Raw genomic sequence first — 19,243 nt, 5'->3', positions numbered from 1 at the left:
TAGCAGCTTTATGTATCGCTAAATGTTACGTCGTGTTGAAGAACACTTTATATTGGCGGTGAGTATGAGTTACAAAGCGTAGGATGCACACAGGCAACATCAGGGCAGCTACTGTAAGTGGCCGCAGGGGTCCTCAGGAGAAGGCGGGGGCATCCGAGCAAATCGCTTGTATTGAATAGACGTATTTCTCAGTTATGCAGATTAAAAAGAGTTAAAACAAACCGTGCTCACATGGAAGACCCTTTAGTGACATGTACAATTGTACCTGTTATTTCATACGTGTACATATGGCATTAATAATAAATCTATTTTAGTGTGCAACAATTATTACCGATTTAAAAAAGGGAAAAAAAACACAGAAAAACCCCCTACACTGATTGAAACACAACGTAGGGGATCAAAATCACAGCGTAGGAGGTCCTTACGCTCCACAGCACTGACGAGAACCTTGATATGTGAGCAAACGGTAAAATCAGGCTCAAGATTAATTCTGAGAACATACAAGTCTCTAACCGCTGTTGATGTATAATCATGTATAAGCCTCTAAACTAGCCATCAGCGGGACGTTTTAGTGCCAGTAATAATCCGTTTTCTGCATTTTAACCCAGTGCTGTAGTGGTTTCCTGTTCTGAAAAAACTGGTTCAGGCTTCGGGACCCCAAGACTAAAATTTGGACTCTTCTTCCTTTCTTGATTAAACTGTCCCTTTTGTGGTGGAAACACAGCGTAGGGGCCGACATCACACCGCTGGCGAGAACCCTAGATGTTACTTGCGTTTTTCTCGTGCTAATCGAAAGGCATCACCTGACCATTTATTTACCGCGCAGCGTCCAAACCTGGCCCGAGCCCATGGTATAATATCTATATTTATATATATATATAGCCTGGTAGCCTCTTTTCTTTTGCTTTACATTCAAACCTCGTGATTTTAAAGATTATATCAGCAAAAAGTGTTATAAATGTGCTTTTAGTAGTCCATTTTCAGAAGCGCGTAGTTTTTTCACCACAGCAGACGTCACTAACTTTCACGGCCGTCTCATTATTTTGTCACCTAGCGGAAGTGCGTATGATTGTCAAAACTGTGCATTTACGCTCCTCCTGCGTCCTCAGGGCTCTCTTCGATCGAGTCATTCATCTGAGCGTTTCTACCAAGAAGATCAAGTTCTTCTTCAAACGCTACTTGGAGTACGAGAAGAAACACGGCGACTCGCAGAGCGTCCAGGCAGTGAAGGAGAAGGCCATGGAGTTTGTGGAAGCTAAAGGAACCGAGGCTGCAGAGTGAAGATCATCAGCTCTGCTTGTAATTCATCTTCATCAACAAGAAATGACTGAGAGAAATGGTGGTTTAAAAAAAAAACACCATGTTTCTCACTTTTTAAACCTGTATACAGTGTGTGTGAGACTGTGTATTATTAACTACATTAATGAAAAGATTTCTGATCTGATTTTTAATAAATCCAACAATCATTACAATACATTACGTGACGTTTTATTTAAAATACAAAATAACAATATATAGGGAGACGCTTACATACAATACATGAACGCAAGACTAGTTTTCTATCAGTCTCTTGTTCAGAGGGAAACAATCGGTAACCGTATCGTCTACCTAACCTCTCCAGGGTTTAATCCAGCTGCTGTGGCCCGATGGCTGAATCTGTCCATCTACGTACGTACGTTGGCAGTATTGAAGAAGCATGAGTGGCACACGGAGCTACAGGCTGATATCTGATGGTCATGGTTGTGCTGGCTGTGTTGGTTTCACCCCCTGAGATGATAGAGGTCTCCATCCTGATGCCCACTCACTTCCAGCTCTTCTACCTCTTCTTCTGACCAGTGCTTTATGGGAGTTAAACTGGGAGTTGGTGGGATTTTTTTGATCTGACCAACACAAGTTGGCGTCGATATTCAGTTCCCATCCAGGCAACGTTGCCGAAACGTTGACAGCCGCGTTGCCACGTTGGGTTTTTGTTGTCGTCAACATTTCTTTCCTGTGAAATGTCTTTAAAAGATGACTGCCTCTGTTCATCATCATCACTAGTGTGTTTAATGTGTGTGTGAGAGTGTGTAAGACGAGTCCACGCTCTCACACCTCCTCTGGGTCCATGGGACCCTCGGCCCCCTGAGGGGCGTCTGTGTGGAGCCGCAGGATGGGTTTGTTACACATGGGGCACACGCTGCGGATCTCCAGCCACTTGAGGAGGCACCTGGAAGGAAACAAGAGGGTTCTTTACTAGGACGTGAATGTAGAGTGTAATAGGCTGTGTTGTAAATGTCATACTAACTTACGACTCACACTAAGTCTGAAAAATTAGTATGTACTAGTGCGTTCACATTAGATAGTATAAAAAGATTGAGTACGCGAGAAATACCCATATATATATATATATATGTTTATAAGTACGGTGGGCACTAGTCATACTCAATCGTCCCATGATGCATTGGAATGTAAAATGGTCCTGGGACCGGCTTCAAGCTAGGAGTCAAACATCCCCTTTTCAAAATAAAAGCATCTCTTCTTGTTCTTCATTAGTTTTTTAAAACTACTTTGTAAAACAAGCTCTTGTTTTGAAATTGACCAGAAGTTTTGTCAATAGGACAATGGAGGGTTTCTGAAAATCCCCAAAATTTGTCTACATGAGTTTTATGGATCAAATGAGCACATGTTGATATTCTACTTGGTCACTTTTTCACTTCAAATGTTTTCAGAACTTTCAAAGTAAAGGTGGAGAATCAACAGAGATATTTAGCCTCAGTGTGAACAAGGTTTTTGTCGTTGTAGATTCCAAATGCATCTTGGGAAACTTAGAAATACACTTTAGTGGGAAGAGTATAGTGTGGAGTAAGCCATTCCAAACACAGCCCAGGTGTATTAAAACGGTGGTGGGTATATACTGTATGTACATTATCGCTAACTGTTGCTTATTAGAAGAAAGGCTGTGCTCCCATTGGTAATAGCCTGATATGATATAACTTATTATATTGATTAGTAGATCACGTGGCTTTGAGCCAAGATCTGAATAACGATACAGAATAATTTGTGTATGTGGACGGGCTGAGATATAACTGAATTAGTTGGTAATTGTTTAGCATGTGGCGTTGGTGTGGTTATAGATAATAAACATTGATGAAAACACAATGACTTTATGCTGTGTGTTAGTGCTGAGATCTAAGAACTCATTGGTTTAGGACTGTGTTTCTTAAATGAATGTATGCGACGGCGCCACAGGGGGTTAAAATTAACAAGTAAAGCAGGAAGAAGATTGGGATTTTAGAAGGTGTGTTTTTTGTTAAAAATGATCTTTGTAAGCTGCAGATAGTGTGTCCAGTTTAAAGGCAGTTTTAGAGAAGCTTCCTCTGTGCTCAGAGAGCAGGTATTAGTGCAGCATCATCTCCTATTAAAGTCATTCACTGCTTTCTGGCTCAGCTTTACTTACTTCTTGTGAAATGCATGTGAGCACGGACACACTCCCAGCTCATCACGAGTCCGGAATTCTTCCAGACACACGGCACAAGTTTGCTGCAAAGCACAACAGTAAAAACGAAATACAAGATCAACCATAACGATGACATTCTTTATCATATTCCACTTTATGCTGAAGTCGTCTGTGCAGTTAACAGCAGCAGATTATTTCAGTTTTTAAATTTGGGAGTTGTAGATGTGGAAATATTTTTAGTATTACTCAAAACTCTGGACTGTTTCAACGTTTTGAAAGAATGTGTAACTTCTAAGAGGCTGTTGTCGTGGGCGTGGGGGGGGGGTTATTCTACATAAAAGGAAACATGGACTGCAACAATGTACATAATAAAATACAACACCCACTCCAATACTTTGCACTGTTTGGTAAAGCTTCTTCCTTCGGTTATTATCAAAATGTAAAATTAAACAGTATAGCATCCGTTTCATGTCCATTAAATCAGGGGTTCTCAACCTTGGGGTCAGGGCCCCATTTGGGGTCGTGAGACCCTGGGAGAGGCTTTGCCAGATGCCTTCAAGAATCAAAGAACAATTTCAGGCCATTTTTTCTTATTGTTACCCTTCTTCTGGAACTACACCAAATTTGCCATATTTTAACCTATGTTCATCACTTTTTCTTGCCATATTTTTTGCTCCTTTTAATGCATTTATGCGACATTACTCCCATTTCTGACACTTCTCCTTCAAATGTATCCTTTTCTGTACATTTTCCACTTTCAAGCACTATTTTCACCTATTTTCCACCTAATGTCATATATGTTAACCCATTATTGTCACTTTTAACCTCTTTTTTTTTTTTTTTTTTTTTATCACATTTGATGCTTAGTTTTGCCAATTTAACCACATTCACATTTTGTCATGCCCATTATTTTCCAACTACTAAATTCCATATTTTGGCCCCTCAAGGTTGTCAACTTTAAATTATTTTCTGTGCTTTTTAAATTACCATTTCACTGCCTTTTCCACCATTTTTTTTGTCTCTTTTAGCTGTAGAGCCACATACATTGTATTTAATTTTACTTGTTCTTGATCTATTTATACCCTCTTTATATATTTATTAATTATGTGAACAAACAAACAAGATGACTCTGCGCTTGAATTGATGTTACTTATACTGTATGTGTAAAACTAACATCCACATAATAAATAGCAAAAATATCCCCAAAAAGCTTCGCATTCCATCCACCAGCTTGTCTTTTTTCCTTCAGAATTAATTTGTTATGTTTCAGGGGTGTCAAACGTATCTTAGTTTAAGAGCCACATACAAGCCAGTTTGGTCTTACGCAGAAAAATCCATGTTTTTTTTAAAGGAAAAATAACACAAATTCTAAATTGTGATGCCCCAGTTTGTGTTTTCACATGTAAGAAATATTGTAATTAATTCACAATATCCTGAATGTTAAAAAAAAATTATTATCAAATCTATTTGAATTTGCAACTAATATTCTCAAAACTTGCAATGAATTGTGCCAGAATTCTTTGGGATAATTAGCAAGAATTTTCCAAGCTCTAGTAAAAAATCAGGGTGCACGGTGTCTTAGTGGTTAGCATGTCCGCCTCACAGGAAGAAGGTCCTGGGTTCGAGCCCTGGGGTGTACTTGGGTCCTTTCTGTGTGGAGTTTGCATGTTCTCCCCGTGCTGCGTGGGTTTCCTCCGGGTACTCCGGCTTCCTCCCACAATCCAAAAACATGACTGTCAGGTTGATTGGAGTCTCTAAATTGCCCATAGGAGTGAATGAGTGAGTGGTTGTCTGTCTGTGTTGCCCTGTGATGGACTGGCGCCCTGTCCAGGGTGTACCCCCGCCCAGCGCCCTATGAGAGCCGGAGATTGGCACCGGCAGACCACCGCGACCCTGATAAACAGGAATAAGTGGGTATGAAGATGGATGGATGGATAGTAAAAAATCAGAAATAATGTAGTTCATCAAGCCCCATTGTATTTTGATGGTGTTTTATTGAATTTTGGAATTTGGAGGGAGTCAGATACTGTATGTACAATGTATATGATGATGTACAATGTTTTTCTTTTTTACTTCCAGCGGGCCGGACTACATACTTGGGTGGGCCTAATCTGGCCCACGGGCCTTGAGTTTGACACAGGTGTTATATTTGATCAGGTCATTATACTCAACAAAGAAGATCTCAAGATTAAACAAGTAAAAATTGTGCAATCAACTCCAATCCAGTCTGGCAAAGGTTACTGTAAAAAACAGTTTTTTTAGGAACCAGCGACAGACAGAGAAAGCAAAGCGCGTATCTTTTTTATAACGATGCATATTGAATGAGTGCAGTTATTCTTGGAGTGCCACATCCAGCAGGCACTCTCACACCAACACTTTAAAAGATATTTTCAGGACATCTCCACCCTGAGTGTGCACACTGCGCAGCATACTAATCCCATCGCTAAGGCAGAAAGTAAAACAAGCTGAACCAGCTCAGATCAGTTGAGTTTGAACACGTGCAGCAGAGAGAGTGAAATATGATTTTTTTCTGTCTGACACGACAAAGAGAGACTTACTCCGAGGAGGCTCAGCTTCTTGCTCGCTCCCTTCAGCACCACCTACGAAAAGAAAGGGCGCATTGTGGAAGAGTGTGCAGTTTTTCTGTTTTTTTCCTAAATCATGATGAATATAGACACAGCTGGAGTTTAACCTTGCCCGAGGTTGACCACCTTCTGTCACCACGTCCCACTCAGACACTGTTCACCTACCACATCATTTCACACTGCAGCTGAATTAAAAAACCAGTGTGCATAATAACGACACATCGAGGGATTCAAGGTTATCTAAGAAGGGCACTGCTGCCCTTTCAAATGCTCTAAAAACATTGGCCCTCATTTATCAACCGTTGGTGCGTTCAGATCTGAACGTAAGCTTTTGTGTTTATCCATTTTACGCTACGATCAGATCTCACGTCAGGTCTGCGTGTGTGGATTTGTGCTGCAACACAGCAACAGTAACACATTAAACAACTCCTCCACTTTTTCTTGACCACAATGTAAAGAATTGTTGTGATTAAATAGCAGAGATTTAAGCTTTTAGGCTGTGAATGAGTAACATTTAATTGAAACCATCATTATGCATTGGTTAAGTTTGTTTCAGTAGTGGGAATTGTGGGAATGCGAATGCAACTTTTTCAACATTATTGCTAATATTCAGCTATATGCTAATGCTGGGCTAATGCTAGGCAAATGCCAATGCTAGGTTAATGCTAATGCTAGGTTAATGTTAATGCTAAGCTAATACTAATGCTAGGTTAATGCTAACGTGAGATCAATGCTTGTGCTTTACACCCGTTTTACGCAAGGTTGATAAATGAGGGTAATTGACACGTTAGGGGTCAATTACATCTTTAATGATCTATGTTCAATTACAACTCAATTACAAATATGGTGACCAGCATTTTTTTTTAATTACAATTAGTATCACAATTATTATGTTGCCTCTGAAAGTCAATTACATTTATGTTCTCAATTACTAAAGTTCAATTACAATTAATAAATAAATAAATCCATTAAAACTTAACCTTCTTCTTGTGTTAGCTTTCTGTTAGCATCTCTTATGCTAAAGGGTCAGATTTGACCTACAGTATTTCTTAAATCAGCTGTAAAATACACTAACAAATATTATAAATCATCTAATTTTGTTTTCAATCTCTAGGTTTCCTTGTTAGGCTTCATTTTCTATGAAAAAATTGGTATTGATATTTTGTGTGTGGGCGTCTGAGCCTTTTTTCTGTCAGTATAGCCCTAAATTTTTATATTTTTTAATGATCTTAAAGAGAACATATTTTAGTAAATTTGAACGACGTATGTAAAGCAATAGAGCTGTAACATGGTTCCACAGGTTTGTGTTTAATTAAATTGTAAATCACAGTTTTTATAGAATTTCCATACCAATTACAATTCCAGAGTCAATTAACTGAACTCAATTACGATTACAACAGCAACAGCTTTTTTTAAATTACGATTGCAATTATAATTACATCATAATTGTAATTAAATACCAAATATGCAATTGCAAGTATAATTGACCTCAACCCTGGTGCTGGTCTTTCAAATGCTGTAAATACTTTTATAATAAAGGAGCAAAAAAACCAGCAGATTGTACCTCATTGTAGCTGAACTGCTCCCTCGTTCCTTGTTGTTTCAATCTGGAAAAAGACAAACAGAGAAGCATCTGTTCAGCTGTCACCGCCACAATAAACATGGCTTTCACTCAAGCTTTGCTTTATACTCTGAATCATCACAGTCTCAAAAAGACTCTCTGCATGAGAGATTTTCTTTTAGTCATTTATTTCTCCATTCTCTAGCCTAGTCTTGAAACATCATTTCTTCAGTGTTTTTAAATTAATTCTAGTTGGAGTGAATGTTTGACTGTCTATGTGTAATAGTCAGAGAGGTACGGAAGTGGATTAGCGTTATCATTTTTGAGCAAATTTTGGGCAAATCAAGAATGAAGTGAAAATGTCAAGATTAAAGTCGACATGTCAAGATTAAAGTTGAGATTTTGAGAACTTTGTTGCAATATAATGTTGACATTAAAGTAAAAAAGACGAGATTAAAGTTGAAATGTCGAGATTAAAGTCGAAATGTCGAGATTAAAGTTGAAATGTCAAGATTGAAGTTGAAATTTCCAGGATTTTGTTGTAATATAATGTTGACATTAAAGTACAAAAGATGAAAATTAAAGTCGAAATGTTGAGATTAGTCAAAATGTCAAGATTAAAGTTGAAATTTCAAAAATATAGTTGAGATATAATGTTGACAATAAAGTAAAAAAGATTAAATTAAAGTAAAAATTTCAAGACTAAAGTAGAAATGTCAAGATTAAAGTCAAAATTTCGAGAATTTTGTTGCAATATAATGTTGACATTGAAGTCGACGAGATTGAAGTCGAGATTTCGAGAATAAAGTCAAAATGTCAAGGTCAAAGTTGAATTTTCAAATATATAGTTGAAATATAATGTTGACAATAAAGTCGAGAAAAAGAGGGTAAAGTCAAAATTTCGAAAAATGCTCACAAAATACAATATTGTGATAAAATTCCAAGGTTTGCTAATAAAGTCAAATCTACAGAGGCTGACAAGGGCCAACACACCATATATAACAACAAACGCTGTGTATCAATGAATACGTTAAACTATACTTGAAAGTGGGATTTAATAACAAAGAGATTCTTTCTTTTTTAGCTCATAGCGTTGTAATGTCTTTAAGGACTTTGAAGAGAACAAAAACGTAACGTGTTCAGAAGGAAAAACCAGTAAAGTTATGAAGAGGTGGAACATTCAGTTCGTCTGTGGCTATTGACGAGCTACGGAAACACATTAGGGTCAGTTTGGATGGAGACTGTTGTCATATACGGTGAATTGGCTCTAGTCAGCTTCCGTAGATTTGACTATATTAGCAAACCTTCGACTTTTATCACAATATTGTATTCAAAATTTCGCCTTCAATTCTGAAATTTCAACTTTATTCTGGATGTCCCTAATCCTCTTCCATAGAGAGCAGAGCTTTTGAAAACAAGCTTTTTTCTTTTTTTTTGTTTTCAGATCTCTCGTCACCAGTTAATGTGGTCGCCAGTTGAAACAGAACACTACTAGCGTCATAGCTTGGTGTAAACAGCCTCCATGGAGACTCTCCTCTATGGATTAGAGATGAATGTAAAACCACACACACTAAGTGCTCTAGCAAGGATTTAGGTTTTGGTTTTTTAAACTTCTGATTTGTGCATTTTTTATGGATGGCAACAATCAGCTAACTGGCTCGACAGATTGGTGTTGCTAGCTTGGTAGGAAAGTATTGTTTTGCTCGTTTTACGTTGATATAGATGCAGTTGCACATTTCCTGGTTTGATCACTGGTTTCATCACAGATGGTTCTTAATATTGATCCCTGTGTGCTTTTAGGCAACATGTTTTCTCAGAGTGGAATCGCAACAACAGACAAGAGCAACTGCTGGATATCAGGGCTCGACTTATTAATGCCTAAAGTCTCAAACTTAACCAACGCTGGGGTCGAAGGTTAAAGCATAGTATTTGGCTGATTTTTTTGGGGACATTTTTCACATCTTTGTAGCTTTGTCTTTTTAAAATTTGAAGTTGAAGTTGAGTTACGATACATTGACGACCGTGTTGTAAATGTCATACTAACGTGCTACTCATACTAAGTTTGACGTGAAAATGAACATGTAGTGCGTTACCTTTAGTATGAAAGAGTATGCAAGAAATACCAGGATGTATACTATATGGGGACATTCTTTAAGTATGCACTGTGGGCACACTCATCATACTCAACCGCCCCATGATGCAGTGTGACGGGAATGTAGCAAGCTAAAAATCAAACATCCAATTTTCAAAATAAAAGCATATCTTTTTGTCCTCTATTAGTTTTATTTTAATGATTTTGTAAATAGGGCTCTTGTTTTGAAGTTAACCAGAAGTTTTTTTAGTAGCATAACGGCGGACAATATAGAAATCTCCAAAATATCGGAATTAAATGTGTATACGTCAGTTTTATGGATCAAATGAGCACATGTTGATATTCTACTTGGTCACTTTCTCACTTGAAACGTTTTCAGATGGTTGTTGGTTTACGAATGCATCTTGGAAAACCTGAAGTATACTTAATCTGTGCTGCCATTGTTAATGGCCTGATCTCTTATTGAGTTGTGTAGTAGGTGGCCTGCCCAAAGAGTTCATTGGCTTTTACCCAATTTTCAATAACTAGATACAGAATAATAAGGATGGCCAATATCCTGCCATTGTACCTGTTTATTATACAATGGTATTTTAAATGCTACATTTTAACGTGTCACTCTATTGTGTTATTATCACGAGTCCATATATCTTAAAATGTAAAAAAAAAAAAGTAAAGAGGTTTTAGATGTTTATGTTTCTGGATGTTTATGTTTTAGAGTTAGTTCCTTCGCCTGCAATTCAGTGCTGTCAATTTGCATTGCCGCTACGTCAAAAACAGTGAATTGCCAGATTAAGGAACAATAAGGTGTATCAAACACCAGCCACAATTTGATACATCAAAGTAAAAAGAGCTGTAATGCTGTGTGTGTGGTTGATCAGGTAAATAGTAACATTGTTGTTGGCAATAATAACATTTACATAAGTTATAAATAGGAACCAGTACTTATATTTAGTCGTGCTGTTAACCACACAGTCACACTGTAGCTGTTCCCACTCAACGTACTTGAAGCCAAAATACGGCGCTTAGGGCCGCTTCCATCTTACAAATTTGACATCATTTGAAGCCAGAGTCTGCACAGTAGGGTCCGGTGGGAGGAGCCCTGGTAACACGCCCCGCCCATTTAACGTAATGCCCTGATGACTTTCGCAACCCAGTTACGCCAACAACTGGAAATTCTACCAACGTCTTGTTCAGATCATAGAGGTTAGTACAAAACCACCATATACAGTGTTTACACTCAATTATCAAAACAAACTCTATTTAAAAATGAGAAAATCACACATCTCAGCTTTACTTCACAACTTAACTGCTATTCACGAAGAGAGCAACGCAACACCCGCGGCTGTCAATCATTGTCATATGTGACGTAAAATTGTGTTTTTCAACCACAAATAACTTATTTAAAACAAACTTCACAGAAAAATGAGCACTTGAACACAATGTAGGGTAATAATAACTAATGATCAGGTTTAAGTATTTTAACTTTACAGTTTGACCCACATCCCATCTGTTATCATTGAGGAGGCGGGGTTTATGACCTATACTACAACCAGTCAGCTGGGGGAGCTCTAAAAATAAAAGCTTCACTCCACCGGGGAGCTTGTCTCATCCATTTTTTTTTTTTTTTTTTTTTAACAGTCTATGGTCAAAACCCACATTCACTCTGACTGACAGTTGACTAAAAAACTAAGATATGTGGAGAAAAGGCATAGGATACATCATATGCATTGGAAACAGGACAAATCTCTGACCTGCCTATCTTTTATCAAACAGACATACTGTATCAGCATTAAAGCCAAAACCAAACCAAACAACTCCAAAAATACACTGCTCTGATGCTGTCACCTTCCGTGTTTTGTTTTGTTTTTGGAAGCGTTCTGTGTTTGAATCTGTGCTTCACGGTTCTAAGATGAATTCTGAACAATCTGCTGCACTGGTTTTAGTGGGAGGTTATCCAAGGTTCATTGGTGACTCCAATTTGGCCCAAAAGTATGAATCTCTCTGTGTGTGACGAAAGATTTTTGTAATTGTAATTGAATGGTAATTGAGTTGTATTGGCATAATCATTTATGATTCAATGAAATGCAAAACTGGGGAACCGTGTTATAGTTCTATGTCTTACACATATGTAATTAATATCAAGTTTACATTTAGTTCTATTAAGGATCAATGTAGCATTTTAAAAAATAAGTAAATTTAGGGGTATACTGAAAGAAAAAAGGCTCAGACACCCACACAAAAATCATTCATACCAACATTTTCATGGATTATGAAGCCTAACAAGGTAACCAAGACATGAGAAACAAATTAAATGATAGATAATATTTGTTTGTGTATTTTACAGCTGATTTAAGACATGGGTCAGGGATATACGTAAGAGATGCTAACACAAGTGGAGGATGAGCTTTATGAGGTTATTCATTTCAGGTTCAGTAATTTAATTTAAACTTCAGTAATTGAGTAGGTAATTGTAATTGACTTTCAGTGGAAAAAATATAATTGGAATTGAAAACAACAAACAAAAAAACTAAGGCACGATGAATATTGTACTTGATAAACTGTCGCTCCATCATTTAGACACTGAATGTAACCACTTTGGCACCTTGGAAGGCAACGTTCCATCCATAAATTAGCATAAGGAAAGCTCTTATCCATATGTGAGAGTTGCTTATCACCATAGCAGCAGTAGTGCATTATGAGCTATAGCAACAGAGATTGATGCTAAAAGAAAAGAGTTCTCCAGAGTTCCTGAGCGTACCTGAAAAGGTAGCAGCAGAAGATGAGGCTGAGCATGAAGACAAAGAGGCCGATGCCCAGCACGATGACATAGACGTTGAGCGGGAGGTGATAGATGTCAGACGTCATGCTGCACAAGTGTTCAGAGTACTGCCAACCCAAACCACACAGGCATCCTGCCAGGAAGAGGTTGCAAAATACGCATTATCATCTCGACAGGCAGGTTGTTACCTGAAGGGGTGACGTTGCACCACATTGGCAGAAGTCAAACTTTTCCATTAGACCAGGTGCTGCATTCAGGAACTCTGTCACTACAGTAACTGTCACTACAGTAACTGTCACTACAGTGACAAATACATACAAATACGAGTTTTAATTCACAAAAATGATAAGAAAAAAACCTCTTTAAATACCTTCATTATATATAAATGCCAACAAAACATGTTAATTCACCATTTTCATCAATTACATTTATAAAAAAAGAGTTAAAAACATTTTACATACACTAAATATTTCAAATTGTTGAGTCCTTCTAAGTTGGACTTTCTTTTACACTATACAATAGTGTACGATACTGATGTTAAATGGAAGAAAATCATATTGATAATTGTGAATAATTGAAAATCGTTTTGTAATCAAATAAAAACTACTTTTTTTGCTGAATACATATATGACTTGGTATGAAGTAATGTAGTTTATTGATCATAGTCCCACTCTTCACATTTTAGTCTAAGTATTTAAATTTAGCATTTACTGAGGAGTTAAACATTCTAAATAAATGCAATCAAACCATGTACTATTTTACAAAGTAATTAACTTTGACCATGTAATGTAATATACTTTCAGAACCAGATTTCATCTGCTGGTCCTCCGAGAGGTGGCTGGAGCCAATCACAGCTGAGTTGTGTAAATCCATAGATCTCAGTGCTAACAGAGTTACACAATATAGTAGGATTTGAACCCATGATCATGTAACTGAGAACTGTTGGATGGTGGATGTTTGACCTTCTGTACGACAAAAAGACTCAGTGACAGTGTACGTCTTATGCCCCGTTTACACAAGAATGTTTTCTAGTGAAAACGCAAATGTTTTCCCCACGTTTTAGCTGTTTTTTATTTTATTTTTCGGGTTTAGAGAAAGATCAGGCCAGGTTGGGTCTAACTTTAGGTCCGATTTAAGCTCTACTCTTATTTGTGTTCAGAGGAAGTGGCCGTGTTTGAAATGTCATACTAACGTACTGCTCATATTAAGTCTGATGTCAAAGTTAGTATGTAGTGCGCTCACATTAGATAGTATGAAAAATACACAAGGAATATCTTGTTGTAAACTACAGTATCTGGAAACATTTTTTAAGTATGCACGGTGGGCACGCTAGTTATACTTAACTGTCCCATGGGTTGCATTGCGAGTGGAACGTAAAATGGTCCCGGGACCGGTGTCACATACGGAGTTTACCTCCGTACTGAGATTATAACCCTAACCCTCACATAATCTAATAAACAAATAAAATACGTGTCCGTTCACTTTGAAAAGAAAAATAAACAAAAATGATTTTTTTTTTTTCTTCAAGCAAAAATTATTTTTTTGGTAGTGCGCATGTGCGCACATATACAGTCTCAGTACGATGTGAATTCAGTATATGACACCGGCTTCAAGCTAAAAATCAAACATCCCCTTTTCAAAATAAAAGCATCCCTTCTTGTCTTCCATTAGTTTTTTTTAACGTTTTTGTAAATAGGGCTTTTGTTCTGAAGTTAACCAGAAGTTTTGTTAGTAGCACAATGGAGGGTCTCTGAAAATCTCTGAAATGTCAGAATAAAATGTGTTTATGTGAGTTTTATGGATCAAATGAGCACATGTTGATATTCTACTTACTTTCTCACTTCAAATGTTTTCAGAACTTTCAAAGATGGAGAATCATCAGAGATTTTTAGCCTCGGTGTGATTCAGGTTTTTATCGTTGTATTTCGTAATGTATACTGTATAGTAGAGAGTATATACTCACTGAGTTTGTATTTTATAGTACAGAGTGTGACATTTCCAACAGCCAATGTCTTTGCGCATGCGTTTATTTTGGTTCGTTGCAAAATCACACCACCTGGCATGTACTGTATACTACATCGTTTTTTATGTCGCTAAATGCTTGTTCATGTGGATCTTGTTGGGTTCTTTCTTCCCTTCTATGGACTCTTTGTTTTGTTAAGCGTTTTGAGATGACTTTGTTGTAATTTGCGCTATATAAAAAAAGTTAAATTGAATTGAAATGTTTCCCGCGGTTTCATGTAAACAGAGATTGTTTAAAAAATGTTGCCATGACTGAAATGTTGCCAGGACTGAATCATAACATAATCTAATCGCTACAGCGGACATAGGCTCGTCTGTAAACGGTCACATTTACTGGTTCAATAAACGGGAAGAGATTCAAATTCTGGTGATGATTTACAGTCCGCATAAACAGGACTGAATCATAACAAAACCTAACCACTAGAGCGAACATGGGCTCGTCTGTGAACGTTCGCATTTACAGGCCTTGGAGTCGCTGTTAGCTTACCAATAAACGGGAAGAGATTCATCACCTTTATAATAAGTGTGGACTAGGTCACTGGGAGTGAGGCCCAAGTCCAAGGCAGGCTGACTGGATTATACTGTATCGTGTTTTTCTGCAGTCAGTGTCTTCTCCTCGTCCTTCTCTCTCTGCTCTGTTTCAGGTGTCGTGAAGTTGATGATGGCAGTTCCTGATCTGTGGTATGATCTTTCTTATTATGAATTTTGTATTTTGATAAGCGCATTGAGATGACTTTGTTGTAATTTGCACAATACAAATAAAGTTGAATTGAATTGAATGTTAATTGAAAAAAAATGGAAACAGAACTAAAACATTGACGTGTAAACAAGGGCCTTAATGAATAAAATAGTTGTTGGGACACAGTGGGTTTAGGGATTGTGCGTTAATTAGCTGTGAAGAAGGAAAAAAAATGCACAGGACGGACACCACAGTCGCCATCTGTTCCACAGACTTTTGAGAAGTGTCTGATAAAGTGTGTGTGTGTGTGTGTGTGTGTGTGTGTTGCAGGTGGTGGCTCGTGGCTGGTGGGGGGTGGACGTGTATTAACTGGAATGAACTCTGGGGAGAAGGAGCATTTGCTAAGACAAAAGAAGAGGAAGCCCCATTTCCACAGGCCACATGTGCTCCCATTACTCTGCAGCGAGGACGCTGCTCTTTGCCAGCCTCCAAGTGTCCATGTGTCACACTCAATGAATGGTTACAGCTTGCACTCAGTCGGGGGGCATGAGGGGGTTGGATAATTTGACATGGCTGGGGGGTTGGGGGATTTACAAGAGAGGGGTGAGGGGAAGGGATTTCCTATATTGTATTGTAATACCATGCAAACATGGATGCATGCTGTGGGGCGTCGATTATAAAGTTGCACATGATAAGATGAACAGCAACTTTTTTCAACATTTAGCAACAAACCACGTTTGAAAAATGTATGTGAAATTTTATGGTTCTTTTGACCATTGATTTGACGTCAATGTTAAATCTAAATGTTAAATATTAAATCTAAATCTAAATGTTACATCTAAATCTAAATCTAAATGTTAAAATGGTAAATCTAAATCTAAATGTTACATCTAAATCTAAATGTTAAATATCAAATCTAAATCTGAATGTTAAATCTAAATGTTACATTTAATATAAATGTTAAATCTAAATGCTAAATAATAAATGTTAAATCTAAATCCAAATGTTAAATGTTAATATTAAATCTCATTCTAAATGTTAGAATAATTTTACATGGGACGTGATGTTAAACTCTCCTATATTTATATTTAACATTTAGATTACATTATATTTTTACAAGAAAAACACACAAAAACAAATTTCACAGATACTGCTGTACATCTGGTCAGAAGTAACATTAAAAAAAATTCACATGCGTTTTTTTAAACTTTGTTACTAAATGATGCAAAAAGTTGCTGTTGATTTTAGCATGCACAACTTTACATTCAGAGCCCCATAGCATGCAGATAAAAGACGACTTCATTAAGAAAAAATATTTAAGAAAGCAAAACAAAACCAAACAAAAGCCTTTATCAATAAATAGCATGTAGATCTAGTTTCTGAGCTGCATACATACATACATACATCTCCACTTCATTATGAATTTTGAAGTCAAAGTCAGAGCAAAATGCACCCACTTACCGTTACACCATTGGAATGGTTGCATGAAATGTGACTCCCAGCGCAGCAGCAGTGAATTCAGGCTCTGTCAGGAGAAGCTTTGGAGACCAGCCAAAGTGGTGGTGGGCTGCTGCTTCTTCTCGGGTCACCAAAGCCTTGACTCTGTCACCCTGAGCTCAGATTGTTCTTTTGTCTGAAGCGTGGTAGCTCTTTGACAAAAAAAAACAAAACAAAAAACCCCGTCAAGATTTTCAGATTTTTTCAGATTTCCATAAATCCTTGGGAGGCTGTGTTGGTTGGGTTTGTGTGTGTTTTTTTTGTTGGCTCAGCAGTCTGTGCTACCCACCATTCCCAAATCTGGATTAACCAGTCCGTGTTAAGATTGGGAGATTTGGGACTGGGGTGTTTGGAACAGGACTGGAGACCTCATGTGCCTCTGGATCCCAGGATGATGTCACCGCAGGACACAGAAAAAATATAGGGGGGAGAGAGAGAGAGAGAGAGAGACAAAGAAATGGTCTTGGTTTGTTTTTCAGACGCCTCTCACCATGTGCAGTCAGGAAGTTGTTATTGTGAAATAGCTCAATCTCCCTCTATCACAACTCACAAGGTCATAAACAAAGCACACTACGTGCGAACAAAGGATACTTACATTTCCAGCAGAGAGGGCCCTATTTAGCTCCACTTTGCATCTGCAGTGTCTTCCAAAAAAAAACAGCAATCACTGAATCTCAATCAGATCCAATAGAAATGACAACAGACGCCACTATCAGACAATAATCTCCTCTTCGTCTTTGTTAAAACGTCTTTTTCCCCCTTCTCATTTCCTCTGTTGTCTCCACCTCCGCCAGTCCTAAGATCTTGCAGGTTCTCTGAAAAAACAAAGGATGAGCCCCTCATCCAAAGCTCAAAGTCAAGGCTCTGAGCAGCCAGCTGGTCTTCGGTCGGTCAGTGGATACGTGTGTATATTTATATATATGTTTGTAGGGAGGAGGGGGGATCCCACACCCCCTTAAACCATCTGCTGCTTTAGTTGAAGAAAGACGATCAGAGACAAAGGCTGTGTTTGTGTGTCGTTCCTCTGGGTTCTGTTCTGTCTAGGCAGGGCTTCTCCTCTTTTTCAATCCGTAATAATGGGACAGAGGAGGGGAGAGAACACAGCCTGCAGACCGAGCGCCTTCCTGTTCCTGCCTTTTGCTCTATAGCTCCTGCCCCAGCTCTGCCTTTGGTTTGTAAACAGATCCGTGCTCATGTGACCAGGCTTTTTGCCTCGCAACTCTGTCTGTTTCAGCCCTCCCTCGCCACCTCTGTCCACCAATCTGTAGGCAGGAGCAAGGCAGAATGAGGCAGACACTGACAAATGGGGCGCCTGCAAGCATGCCTCTGTGTGTGTGTGTGTGTGTGTGTGTGTGTGTGTGTGTGTGTGTGTGTGTGTGTGTGTGTGTGTGTGTAAGAGAGAGAATGAGTTGAAGAGAGACTTTTGCAGCAAAGTCAAGGGAGGCCCCGCATGGCTGATTGTCCTGACAACCAAACATGGCCGATTGTGTTTAGTGGAGGTCAGAAAGACAAGAACATCAAATGTAACCTAGCGCATTGATTTCCTTGTCGTACACACACGCATTTGATTCATTCTTATAAAGAGTAGAATTTGTCCCCTTAAGCAATTTGTGCTTGTCATTTTGTTTTGTGGTTATGCTAGCAATGATTGATTCCAGTTAGACAGACTTTGTTTTCAACAGTCTGTGGATATAGCTTCACATTGATATGTGATTACAGAATCTCTCCTGGTTAGTCCTGGTCAGACTGCCCAAAGCAGGCCAGATACCATTGGCAGCATTCATCAAGGTCTCTGCAATTGCTATGACTACCACTATCAGCAACATGCAAAAACCCTGAGAGCACAGAAACAACAGGAGATTCATTGGGGGGCACACACTGAAAGCCTGTTTACCTCCGAATCCCAGACTGGTCTGCCTCCAAAACCCTTTGATATATAAACCCTGTCCGCATCTGACCAGCAACCCTAAAACTGGCCTCATTCATCCAAAACCGCCACAACAGTTGGAAACCAGCATCTTGCCTGTTAAATAATTGACTACATAAGGAGCTCATTAAATTCTGAATGGGTGGTGGTGAAATTCTGGGAAAACTTAGAATTTTATTTTTATTTTTCCCAAAACAAAAGAGATGAGAAGCAGTCAGGAATAAGGGGTCCACATTCCTGACATGATTTGTCTTGTTGCTGGAACACATAGTGCACATCGTAAATCTAAATGTAAATTGGAATTTTGCATTAAAATCCACACAAAATAAGTGATTCCAACATTGGGGACTGATTTCAGCATCTAGAAGAAGAGCCTGTGGTACAGGTAAAAGGAGGGGGCACGGGGTGCCCGCTTGGACAAGAATCTGTAGCGAAAGCAGCCCCTGTGTGGGGGAGGGCCTCGGTCAGAGCCATTTGGACTGGGTTGGGAGTTAAATGACTGTAACAGAAGTAGCCTCAATGTGGTATTGGGTCTCAGACAAATCTGAGGAACTGTTACAGGATGTTTCTCCAGCTGGGTCTGAGTGTGTGAGGCTGAGGTACTGATTACAGAATGAGATGTCCAGTATTGGTGGGGGTTTCGTCTGCCTACCACCTTTGGACCG

At 38.5% G+C, this 19,243-nt stretch overlaps 2 protein-coding genes across 8 annotated transcripts in view; one reads left to right on the top strand and one right to left on the bottom strand.

Annotated features, from left to right (window-relative positions):
* The window catches only part of pdcd11 (programmed cell death 11), a 32,100-nt gene extending 30,663 nt beyond the window's left edge, over positions 1–1,437 (top strand). For all 6 annotated transcript variants that reach the window (XM_028459071.1, XM_028459006.1, XM_028458921.1 and 3 more), the window contains exon 36: positions 1,110–1,437. In XM_028459071.1, the coding sequence (XP_028314872.1) occupies positions 1,110–1,281 (172 nt within the window). In that variant the 3' untranslated portion in view covers positions 1,282–1,437. The remainder of the gene's footprint in view (positions 1–1,109) is intronic.
* A 29-nt stretch (positions 1,438–1,466) lies between these two features.
* Positions 1,467–17,914, bottom strand: LOC114470939 (RING finger protein 122). Of its 2 annotated transcripts, XM_028459411.1 has the most exons (8): positions 17,247–17,913; positions 16,941–17,030; positions 16,616–16,803; positions 12,433–12,586; positions 7,586–7,628; positions 5,995–6,036; positions 3,437–3,519; positions 1,467–2,206 (listed from the first exon to the last, which is right to left on the bottom strand). In XM_028459411.1, exons 3-8 carry the CDS (start codon positions 16,638–16,640, stop codon positions 2,086–2,088), a joined length of 468 nt encoding a protein of 155 aa, XP_028315212.1. In that variant the 5' UTR covers positions 16,641–16,803; positions 16,941–17,030; positions 17,247–17,913; the 3' UTR covers positions 1,467–2,085. The 2 variants fall into 2 exon arrangements, with proteins under 2 accessions (XP_028315212.1, XP_028315290.1); XM_028459489.1 differs by lacking the exon at positions 16,941–17,030 and having other exon boundaries at positions 17,247–17,914.
* Between the last annotated feature and the right edge of the window lie 1,329 nt (positions 17,915–19,243).

The sequence above is a fragment of the Gouania willdenowi genome, chromosome 1 (genome assembly GCF_900634775.1).
Source record: "Gouania willdenowi chromosome 1, fGouWil2.1, whole genome shotgun sequence".
NCBI lineage: Eukaryota > Metazoa > Chordata > Actinopteri > Blenniiformes > Gobiesocidae > Gouania > Gouania willdenowi.
Note: the sequence above shows the minus strand (reverse complement) of the source record. Positions and strands in the feature narration are given on the sequence as shown.